The sequence below is a fragment of the Hemitrygon akajei genome, chromosome 1 (genome assembly GCF_048418815.1).
Source record: "Hemitrygon akajei chromosome 1, sHemAka1.3, whole genome shotgun sequence".
NCBI classification, from domain to species: domain Eukaryota; kingdom Metazoa; phylum Chordata; class Chondrichthyes; order Myliobatiformes; family Dasyatidae; genus Hemitrygon; species Hemitrygon akajei.
Window position 1 is genome coordinate 23,501,967 of NC_133124.1, and position 12,278 is coordinate 23,514,244.

Sequence of the window (12,278 nt, forward strand, 5' to 3'; positions counted from 1 at the left end):
GAAATTGTTACTCCAAATTCAATGCAGCAAAAAAAACACAATAATAAAAATAACACAATGAATACAAATTCAAAAGGTAGCTTATATACACACAGCAGATTGATTATCTGTTCATAAAGTGACACTAGGTACAAGAGTATATTTACACCTTCTTTCCACCATCACTTTCTTATTCTAGCTTTACCTGCAACAGTTACTTTTGTATTTCTACACCCGTTTACTAATTCACTGGTATCACTCCATACTTGTTATTGTATTATATTCACTTAATCCATTAATTCTGGTGCCCACATCTTAATTTTGTTCACTGGTTCTCATTGTTACATTAGTGTACTGAGAGTAAATCATTGTTATATACATTTATTGGTATACTGATACGCCCACCATCCTGATAATGATTCAAAAATTACTGATCCTTTCTTTCAAGTAATTGAGAGGCATGTGATCTTATAATAACTTACTGATTTATTAAATCTATGGCTCATACATCTTTAGAAGCATAGAGATACTAATGCCTGCTATTCTATTCAACTGACTGACTCATTGGATCTGTACAATTGCATTATTATACTCAATGCCTGCTTAATTATTTTAACATTTAACAATAGCCTTTTGCTCTGAGCATGTTGTCATGTGGAAATAATTGAACAGGATAATGTTCAGCAAAACAAAAAGTACAGTATTTAAAGTTAAATTCTTAAATTAATTATATTAATATTTAATCTTTAGGTTGTATGGTTGTTCCTGCTTTTCACTGCTTAGGGGGTTGTATCACCCTGTTAGGAACATCAAAGCAAAATATTCAAAATTGTCCAGGTTTTGGACAAAGATAGCAACATACTAATAAAAAAATATTGTAAAGTAGATATATTTCTGCTTACTAATAGCTTCTGACCACTGGTATGAACCCCTGTTTGTAATGTGAAATTGGAAAAATTGAAGTACTCTTAAGTAAATAAGCTCAAAACACAAATTAGTACAGTGGATTCCCATTAACTGGGGCAGCTGCTTATTTGGGACAACTAATAATGTATTCTCTTTTCTAGTCCTGATGAAGGGTCTCAGTCTGAAAATGTTGACTGTTTATTCATTTCCATAGATGCTGGCTGACCCAAGGGGTTTTTAAATAGCATTAGTAGTGCGTATTTGTGTTCAAAAAGCAGCTATTTTTGTCACCAGCAGCTGGCGAAAAATAAGCAGTAAGACAATTCAGAAATGTTTTGCTCACTGCAGTTTCAAGCATTCAGACTTGGGAATGCCAGAAACGGCCAGGAATGAAAAACAATTTAGAAACTATGAAGAATTTGAAGTTAACAACAATCATCTTGAATGTACCTTTGGTCCCCACCAGACACTCGCCCCTCACCTCTAGCTCCAAGTAACTGTTTGCATGCAACAGTGGCCACACACTGGTGTATTGCTTTGGCAGGTGGGCTAAACCAGATGAGGGTAGCTGGCAGGTCTTATACCCTGGTGAGATAGGGACATGCCTGTTCTAGCATGTAAAGTCTGCTTTGGTGGTCTGGTCAGATGAGATCTACAATGAGATCCAATGTCCAGGAAGGCGTTTCTGCAAAGCTATGTGGAGAATGAAGGGTATGATGAGGCAGAGTAGTCATGGTCATCCACTGCAAACGAGGAGGACTCAAGCGGTTACGTTTACTTGTACCGCTGGACCCGGACGTCTGAGGTTGAGAGAGTAGACCTGGCCCAATACAACGGCTTTTCAACTTTAAATACTCCCCTGGACAGGTTTCCTGTCATTGGTGAATATGACAGATAACCACCAGGAGTACTGGTAGTGTTCTAATTTGTTCTGTCTTTCGTTTAATTACATAGTTTGTTATTCAGTTAAACGGTAGCTTGTCTTTTTTATACCTTTTTAACTATTTCCATGAAACAGGCTAATTGGGCCAAACTAGTCCCAATGTGTCCTAATTAACTGGAATCCATTGTATTCCAATTTGAAATCTGAACAAAGGTACTTTTTATTTGTTCTGCACCACAAACTCCTGTTATGCTCCATTTAGTTACTCAGCACAAGTATTCATGATATCATTCCAAAACTGAGAATACTGTTAAATGGTCTTCAGTCTAAAACATGAGCATCACAGTTTCTCTTGACCACAGATGCTGCATGACCTGCTGAGTATTTCCTGTATTGTAAAATTGTATTGGATTTGGAGGATACAATCTTATGTAATTATACAGCAATTTAGAGATTTACCATTCAAAATTCCAAGAAAAATAACACTCCAAGTTAATATTAAAATGCATCATACCCAGAGCCACAGTCACTTAAATGGTCTGAATTTGCCTGATTCACATCCTTTTCCAGTGGAATTTTTGTGGTCTTGGGAAAGTCCTGACATGAATTCAGAAGACTTTGAGAGTCCTTTAACAGAGACAACAAGGGTTATCTAACCAATCTCAAATCCTAGTTTAAATTAGATTATACAAAAGTCATTAAATATTTTTAAGTATCCACAGACCATGGATTTTCTGAATAGAACTAAACTATTTTTCTTTGTAGTGGTTCACAATTACTAATATCATGGCTTTAGCATTTTTGATAAAACATTAAATGCTATACTTGAGGTACTTACAGGTTCCTCCTTAATTCCAAGGCCTAATGTTTCTGCTACAACAGCAGCTAGATTAATGCTATTCTGTTGTGTGGATGACCGTTCTGCTGGTTGTTTTGTGGCTAGAAGTTGAAGAGAAAACTAAGTGAGGCATATGACAAAGCAAGAATAAAATACTGCAGATGCTAAAAACAAAAACATACAACATAGCTATATCAAGCAGGTTAGGCGCCACCAAAGAGAGAAACTGATTACCTTTGAAATTCCAATGAAGTACAATAAAGTAGCAGGATGCATATGATTGATATTCAAAATTTTGCAAAACTATTGAGAATATCTTATAAGATAATAAAGCGATAAGCCAGTTTTGCTATGATGCCAACATCAAACTGGCATATCACTTCCAATTTTGTATTATTTTATTTGGAATCATTTAAAAAATATATCATTTCTTTGGACTTTGGAATGTATTGCAGCATTTTAAGCAGAGATGAAACATTCTATATATAGCGTCTATATTTATCCTCTGAATCAGAACTGAGGTAAAATCCCGTTTCCTTACCTTGCTCCAATAACCTACTTCTAATCATTTTGAAGTATGTACTTACTTTTGTTTTGAAACACAAGGATCTTGCTTTCATCATTTCTGACAGACCATTCTTTGCCTCATCAATTATAGAATAAGACCCATTTTCATTTCTTTTTCTTTCCTTTTGGTAGCAATAAAGTTATGCCCTCCAGTTGCCAAACAGGACGTCTACATCATAGAAGCAAACTTATGCAATAGATTTTTTTTAAGTTCCACAAGAACAATCAAAAGGTTGCCAATGTCCATTAAGGAAAAGGTTCACTTGGAGTTGCAGAAGATAAAATAGCAGGGAAGTTTATTTAAAACTGAGTGAATATCTCTTGTGGGTAAATTGGTGGAAGCCACTTTGAAAGCAAGAAAAATGGAACCCATGCACAGATCTGTTGCACACCAAAATGAGTCATAAATATGAATGACTACCTCTTACCTTTTACTCTTTATGAGCTTGTTAATTAGGAACAGGCATGGTGGCAGGAAAATTCAGTGAATATGATCTATTTTCACTTCAGCAAGGCTTTGCTACCATGTCACAAAAATAATTTGTCACAAGAATGAAATAATGTGATGAATTTACAATTTTAAATAATAAAAATCAAAGCTTGAGCAAGTACAAAAGTGCACAAAGGCAGGGGGTCACTTGAATGTGCCGTTGGGTACCTTGCTGAAGTCACTACCTGTCCGGGGACTAAAGCACAGTTCAGTCCAGGCAAGGAACCAGAGGGTTTGAGGTTCTAATTATAGGGAAGAAGCACGAAAAATGTAAAAGGATTTTAATTGGTGGAATGATGATCAGTAAGCATCATCTGCTCTGGACAAATATAGGTTAATGTCACTAATGACAGACGGGTTCTAGGCTACATAACCTGGCATCTGTTCATCTAAGTCCATATTGTAACACCAGACAGCAATGAAGAATTAACTGACCTTGGGACACATAGGCCGAGGAATAGGAAACAGACCCATCTTGTGATGATGAGCCTGTGCCATGCACCTAATAAAGCAGCCACTGAGAGTATGTTTATGGTCTTCTGCTGCTGTAGCATATCTGCTTCAAGGTTTGACATGTTCTGTGTTCAGAGGTGTTTTTCTACACACCGCTGTTGTAACGTGTGGTTATCTGAGTTACTGTCACCTTCCTGTCAGCTTGAACCATTCTGGTCATTGCCCTTTGACCTCTCTCATTAATAAGGCATTTTTGCCAATAGAATTGCCAGTCACTGTATGTTATTTTGTTTTTCTGCACTATTCTCTGTAAACTCTAGAGATTGGTGAGTGTGAAAATCCCAGTAGGTTACCAGTTTCTGAGATACACAAACAGCTCCGTCTGGCACCAACAACCATTCCACTGTCAGTCACTTACATTTCTTCCCCATTCTGATGTTTAGTATGAATAACATCTGAACCTCTTGGTCATGTCTGCATGCTTTTATCCAGTGAGTTACTGCCACATGATTGGCTGATTAGATATTTGCATTATTTGTACATATATAATCAGCTAATTATTTGCAGTAAAGAGAAGGTATACAAATGTTCTGAATACAGTGGCTACTGAGTGAATGTGTGTCCAAACTTTAATCATCTTACATCTTCAGTCATTTATACAAACCAACTTTCAATCTAACTCTCAAGGCTGTATTCGAGCCAGGCCAAGCATTTCAAAGAGAAAAGGCAGAATAGCTCCAACAAAAAGTCAGTACAGCAGAGGATAGAAAATAGACTTGTGCATCACAATGCAATTAGTTTGGGAAGGGCATGAGGTATGGTATACAGAAAATTACCCCAAATACTTTTATTGTGATTGAAATATGAAATATCGAATTATGTTTTGATCAAAACCCTTTTATTTAGATGAACCTGGTTACCAGAGGTACCAAAATAATTTAATCTCAGTTATTACATCTGTCAAATTCAGTTTATTGAGCAGATAATATTTGGAACTTACTTTCTATTGACAATGTACCAAGATCACAGGTATCTGCTACTAAGATTTCTTCATCCTGTTTACAGTGAGTCACGCCAGAGGAGAATCCTAACAGCATTTTACATCTTTCTGCATACAAACAAAATGCTAGCTTAAACAATTTAACTTTACAGAAGTAAGCATAAGTTATTGGACAATACAGTAGGGTTATAACTGCAACAAATATTTCTTTGAATACACTTAAAATAGCTTTTTGATGCTTCCTTTTTACTGCTGAGCCAGATGGCGCCTGTGAACCACAGCAAAGTGAAGCGGGATACTTTCAAAACTTCTAAACATACCTCTTCTGAATTACTCTCACTGCAATCTGCAGCCTGCAATTTCCCTTTAAGCAACGTGCTTTTGAACCATCTTAATGAGCTAGTAATTTCACAATCTTCTGATGGACCCAGCAGACATAACTCTGAAGCATACAGGTAGGGCAACTTTAAGTGGACTAAGATACATCGCCATGGCCGGAAAAAAGAGAGGAGGGGAGGTTTCCAAGCCTGACTGAAACGCAGAGGAATGAAATTTGTCCTACCCAGTATCTTTTCAGCAAATGTACAGTCACTGGAGAACAAGATTGAGGACTTAAGGGCAAGTTTGCTATATCAGAGGGAGATAAAGAATTACTGTGTTTTGTATTTCATGGAGAAATGGCTCACTTTAAACATGCTGGATGCATCCGTAAAGCCCAAAGGCTTCTCGATACATAGGATGGACCAAACTGCTGATTCAGACTGATGAAGGGACTCAGCCTGAACGTGGACTGTTTACTCTTTTCCATAGATGCTGCCTGGCCTTCTGAGCATTGTCTGTGTTGCTTGGATGTCCAGCATCTGCAGATTTTCTCCTGCCTTTAACCTCTTGTTTCAGTGGTCTGAGATATTCAACTACTTCAAGCAGGCTGCAAATATACTGGTGCCTGAGAAGATGTGGTAACCGTCTGCAATGACTATTGAGCATTTATATCCACTGTGATGAAGTGCTTTGAGAGGTTGATGATGAAACATATCAACTCCTGCCTGAGAAGTGACTTGGATCCATCTAATTTGCCTACCCTCACAACAGGTCCACAGAAAGTGCCATTTCATTGGCTCTTTGCTCAACCCTGGACCATCTGCTCAGCAAAGATGCATACATCAGGATATCACTTATTGCCTACAGTGTGGCATTCAATACCATATCCCCTCAAAACTATTCAATAAGCTTCAAGATCTTGGCCTCAATATCTCCTTGTACAAATGGATTCTTGATTTCCTCATGTGCAGACCGCAGACAGTTTAGATTGACACACTTCAAAGTAAATTTAATACCAAAGTACATATATGTCACCATATACTAGAGATTCATTTTCTTGTGGGCATACTCAATAAATCCAATAACCATAATGGAATCAATGAAAGATGGCCGCAGTGTGAAAAAGACAACAAAAAGAAAGAAAAAGGGCATTAAATATAGAGAACATGAGAAGAAGAGTACTTGAAAGTGAATTCATAGGTTGTGGGAAGAATAGAGTGATGGGGCAAGAGCCTGATGGTTGAAGGGTAATGACTGTTACTGAACCTGGTGGTGTGATTCCTGAGGCTCCTGTACCTTCAACCTGATGTAGCAAGAAGAGAGCATGACCCGGTGGGAGAACCTGATGGTGGATGCTGCTTTCCTGCGACAATGCTCTGTACAGACCTGCTCAATGGTGGGCAAAGATTTACCTCTGATGGACTGGGCTGTATCGATTATATTCTGTAGGATTTTCCGTTCAAGGGCTTGGAGTTTCCATACCAGGCTGTGATGTTGCCAGTCAAGATGCTCTCCACCATGCATAAAGAAGAACAGCATAGAAACAGGCCTTTCGGCTTATCTAGTTCATATACACCCATCGACCTGCACCAGGACCATAGCCCTACATATCCCTATTATCCACATACCTATCCGAATTTCTCTTAAACATTGAAATTGAGCTCGTATGCACCACTTATGTTGTCAGCTCATTCTACATTCCCACGACCCTGTGAGTGAAGTTTCCCCTCATATTCCCCTTAAACTTCTCACCTTTCACCCTTAAGCCATGACGTCTGGTTGTAGTTTCACCCAGCGTCAGTGGTAAAAGCCTGCTTGCATTTACCCTATCTATACCCTTCATAATTTTGTATACCTCTATCGAATCTCCGCTCAATCTTCTATGCTCTAAAGAATACAGTCCTAACCTATTCAATCTTTCCTTGTAACTCAAGTCATCCAGACCCAGCAACATCCTTGTAAATTTTCTCACCTTGTTTACAGATTTCCTGTAGATAGGTGACCAAAACTGCACACAATACTCCAAATCAGGCCTCACCAACATCCTGTACGACCTCAACATGACATATCAATGGAACATCGGTTTCCTCCTGAAGTCAATACGCAACTCTTTGGTCTTGCTGACATTGAGTAAAAGGTTGTTGTTATGACACAACTGAGCCAGATTTTCAATTCCCCCCCCCCCCCCCCATATGCTTCAACATCTCCTCCACAATCTCCATCAGCACAGGTGCACCACAAGGTTGTGTGCTTAGCTCACTTTATATTTATGACTGTGAGGCTAAGCACAATTCCAATGCCATATTTAAGTTGGCCAAACCAAAAGTGGTGATGAATCAGCATATGAAAGGGAGATTGAAGATCTGGCTGAGTGGTGCTACAACAATAACCTCTTGCTCAATATCAGCAAGACCAAGGAGCTGATTATTGACTTCAGGAGGAGGAAACCAGAGGTCCATGAGCCACTCCACATTGGGGGAACAGAGGCGGAGAGGGTCAGTAACTTTAAATTCCTCACTGTTACAATTTTAGAGAATCTGTCAGGGGACAGCATGTAAGTGCAATTACAAAGAAAGCACTGCAGCACCTCTACTTCCTTCGAAGTTTGTGAAGTTTTGGCATGGTATCTAAAACTTTGACAAAATACTATGGATGCGTAGAGGAGAGTATATTGTCTGGCTGCAACACAGCCTGGTATGGAAACACCAATGCCCTTGAATGGAAAATCCTACAAAAAGTAGTGGATATGGCCCAGTCCATCACGGGTAAAGCCCTCCCCACCATTGAGCACATCCACATGATGCGCCGTCGCAGGAAAGCAGCATCCATCATCAAAGACCCTCACAACTCAGGTCATTCTCTCTTCTCGCTGCTGCTATCAGGAAGAAGGTACAGGACCCTCAGAAGCCACACCAGCAGGTTCAGGAACAGTTATTACCCCTCAATTATAAGGATGTTGAACCATTGGGAATAACTTAACTCACTTCATTTGCCCCATCACTTGTTCCCAAAACCTATAGACTCATTTTCAAGGACTTCTCATGTACTTGATATTTATTCATTTGTTTATCATTATTTATTTTTGTATCTGTACAGTTTATGGTCTTTTGCAGATTGGTGGTTTGTCTGTCCTGTTGCATCTTGTCTGATTAAAATACTGATCTAGTTTTAGTTGTAGCGTTCAATAAATTTATTTATGCCAATTTATTCACCTTAAGGAATCTTCACATGAATACAATCTTGTGCACAAATAGCAGAAGTCAGTTTATGAAAAAAACTAAAACAATTTTGTTTCTCTGGACAAACCATCAACACAATTTTTTAAAATCTGTGAATATATTTTACATTGTAAAATTCAATGCATCTCGAATGATACTCATACCATTAGTCTGCAGCTTTGTAGGCTCTATACTTGTATGTTCCACATAGCGAATATGGCTCTTCTCCTTTCTCCTTCGCATTCTGCTAAGCACGGAGGTGGAAAAGGATAAAATCGGAGAACCTGGAATTATTCCATCATCATGATCTACTGCTTCTACTGCTTCATGTAGTTTTTCTCTGACAAAGAAATAAAGGTCAGACAGATCTCAAAGTAAAAATATAAATGGAAGGTTACAAATGCAAGTGTCACACTAAACTTACTTCTTCTGACGTTCAAGTGATTCAAGTTGATCACTGAGCTTTTTATTTTCTTCCTGAAGATTGCTCTTTTCATTCACTGTTGATTAGAGATAATGAAGAGATAGAAAGGTAAGAAAAAGCTTTTCAAGAAAAAATGTTGCCACAACATAAATCCTAAGAACCACTCACTAAGTTCTGTAATAAGTTTTAGATTCTGCTGTCGAATATTCTCAAATTCCTGCTGTTTCTTCTTCATATGTTCTTCAGTAACGGCACACCTGTCACACAAACCTGCTCGCAACCTGCAAGGAAATTGATCAGAATTTTTACTCAAAATTGCAGCAAGCTTAAATAAATTGGTCATTCCCTCAGTCATTTACAAGTGTGCCTTTACGAAGTTTCATTAAAAAGTTTAAGTAGATAAAATATTAAACCACGAAGAATGGCCATCGTGGAATTCATGTGCACTCTAGGGAGCTTTTTCAAATATCGAACTGGAGCAATTTTAGGGGTATCAAAAGATATTTTAAGAAATTGGCTGAAAATTTAGACTTCTACCGATGAACTAATAGAATTCCCACTGGTAACTCAATTACTCCCAATCTTTGAAATCAAGATCAATACAGACATTAAAAAGAATAGCAAGGAACCTGAGAGTGTAGCTGATGCACACTTGCATTAGTTTAGTTGTGGTCACCTCATTATAGGAATAATGTGGAAGCTTTAGAGATGCTGCCTGGATTAGAGAGTATACCTGATAAGGAATGGTTGAGCAACCCAGGGCTTTTTGCTTTGGAGCATAGAAGAATGAGAAGTAACTTGACCGAGGTGTACAAGAAGATAAGAGACAGAGTGGACAGCCGGTACCTTTTTCCCAGGGTGGAAATGGCTAATACGAGAGGACATAATTTTAAGGTAATTGGAGGAAAGTATTGTGGGGATGTTTGGGACAGTTTTTTTTTCCTACACAGAGAGTGGGAAGCGTGTGAAACACACAGCCATGGGTGCTGGTAGAGGCGCATACATTAGGGAGATTTAAGAGAATCTTAGACACATGGATGAAAGTAAAATGGAGGGCTATGTAGGAGGAAAGCATTGAGAGATCTTGGTTAAAAGGTCAGCACAACATCGTGGGTCGAAGGGCGTGTACAATGTGTCTGTGTTCTGTATGCACTGGAGATGGTTCAATGGTTAATAGAGGGCCTCTAGGGCAAACATCAGATGTTGAGGCTTCAGCACACTATAGCTACAGAGGGAAGAGGAGGTTCAGAGTTTTACAGCACTAAAACAGGCCCTTTGCCCCAACTTGTCCATATTGACCAAAGTGTCCTTCTGAGTTTATGCTATTTGCCTGCATTTGGCCCATATCTCTCTAAACCTTTCTTATTCATATAACTGTTCAAATGTCTTTTAAATACTGTAATTGTACTCAACTCTACCACTTCTTCTGGCTGCTCATTCCATATACCAACCTTCCTGTGAAAAACTTCTCCCTCAGGTCCCTTCTAAGTCTTCCCTCTCTCACCTAAAACCTATATCCTCTGGTTTTAGACTCTCCAATCCTGCAAAAGGAACTATGACAATCAATGACAGCGATATCCTTTATGATTTTATAAAACCTACAATGTCACTCATTGGTCTCATTCAAGCCGGGGAAATGGTCACAGCTTTTACAGTCTCTCATTAGAACTCAAACCCTCCAATCCCAGCACCATTCTTCGGAATTTTTTTTTACCTTCCAACTTAATTCTTGCTATAGTAAGGCAACCAGAAATTCATACAGTACTCTAAATGTGGTTTCATTAGCAGATTGTACATCTATAACATGGTGTCCCAAATTTTGCATTCAATATTGAATTGAATTGAACTACCTTTATTACCTACATCCTTCATATACACAAGGAGTAAAATTCTTTACGCTATGTCTCTGTCTAAATGTGCAATGCGCAATTTGTAATAAATAGTATGTACAACAGGATAGTCAATATAGCATAGAAATACAGTTGCATCAGCATGAATTAAGCAGTCTGATGGCTGGTGGAAGAGGTTGTCCTGGAGCCTGTTGTCTTGGCTTTTATGTTGGCAGTACCATTTCCTGGAAGGTAGCAGCTGGAACAGTTTGTGGTTGGGGTGATTCAGGTCCCCAATGATCCTGCGGGCCCTTTTTACACATCTGTCTTTGTAAATGTCCTGAATAGTGGGCAGTTCACATCTACAGATACATTGAGCTGTCCGCACCACTCTCTGCAGAGTCCTGGGGAGTTCCAATACCAGGCAGAGATGCAGCCAGTTGAGATGCTCTCAATTGTGCCCATAAAGAAAGTTCTTTGGATTTGGGGGTCCATACCAAACTTCGTCAACCTTCTGAGGTGAAAGAGGTGCAGTTGGTATGTACAGACCACGAGATCCTCGGCGACATTTTTGCCGAGGAACTTAAAGCCGTTCACCCTCTCAACCCCAAATCCACATCCAATGAAGGCAGCTGGCCCCCTTCACCATATTGATTTTTGTTTAGAGATACAGTGCAGAACAGGCCTTTCCAGCCCTGCGAGCCCACTGATTTAACTCTAGCCTAATCACGGGACAACTTACAATCAGCAATTAGCCTACTAACAGGTATGTCTTTGGACTGTGGGAGGAAACCGGAGCACCTGGAGGAAACTCACGCATTCCACAGGAAGAGTGTACAACTCCTTACAGAGGATGCTGAGATTGACACCCCGCTCTGGTCTTCTGCCTGCTCTGGATCTCTTTATTGCTAATTGCCGACGGGACATCAACCGTCTTGATTTCACCACACCCTGTTCCAATTCCAACCTCACTCCTTCCGAACGCTCTGCTCTCTGCTTCCTCTGCACCAATCCCAACCTCATGATAAAACCTGCTGGTAAGGGGGGAGCTGTTGTTGTCTAGCGTACTGACCTCTACCTGGCCGAGGCAAAGTGACAACTCTCTGATACCTCCTCTTATTTATCCCTTGATCATGACCCCACTAAGGAGCACCAGGCCATTGTCTCCTATACCATCACCAACCTTATCAGCTCTGGGGATCTCCCATCCACTGCCACCAACCTCATAGTTCCCACACCCCGCACTTCCCATTTCTACATCCTACCCAAGATCCACAAACCTGCCTGTCCAGGTAGATCTATTGTCTCAGCTTGCTCCTGCCCCACTGAACTCATTTCTGCATACCTTGACACTGTCTTATCCCCCCCTT

The 12,278-nt window shown here is 39.6% G+C and overlaps 1 protein-coding gene across 7 annotated transcripts in view; it reads right to left on the minus strand.

The window, feature by feature from the left end:
• Positions 1-12,278, minus strand: part of rbbp8 (retinoblastoma binding protein 8) — a 128,630-nt gene that overhangs the window by 25,953 nt on the left and 90,399 nt on the right. For all 7 annotated transcript variants that reach the window (XM_073039142.1, XM_073039152.1, XM_073039179.1 and 4 more), the window contains exons 5-10: positions 9,248-9,360; positions 9,080-9,155; positions 8,820-8,995; positions 5,117-5,224; positions 2,607-2,707; positions 2,283-2,395 (exon numbers count right to left, since the gene is read on the minus strand). In XM_073039142.1, the coding sequence (XP_072895243.1) occupies positions 2,283-2,395; positions 2,607-2,707; positions 5,117-5,224; positions 8,820-8,995; positions 9,080-9,155; positions 9,248-9,360 (687 nt within the window). The remainder of the gene's footprint in view (positions 1-2,282; positions 2,396-2,606; positions 2,708-5,116; positions 5,225-8,819; positions 8,996-9,079; positions 9,156-9,247; positions 9,361-12,278) is intronic.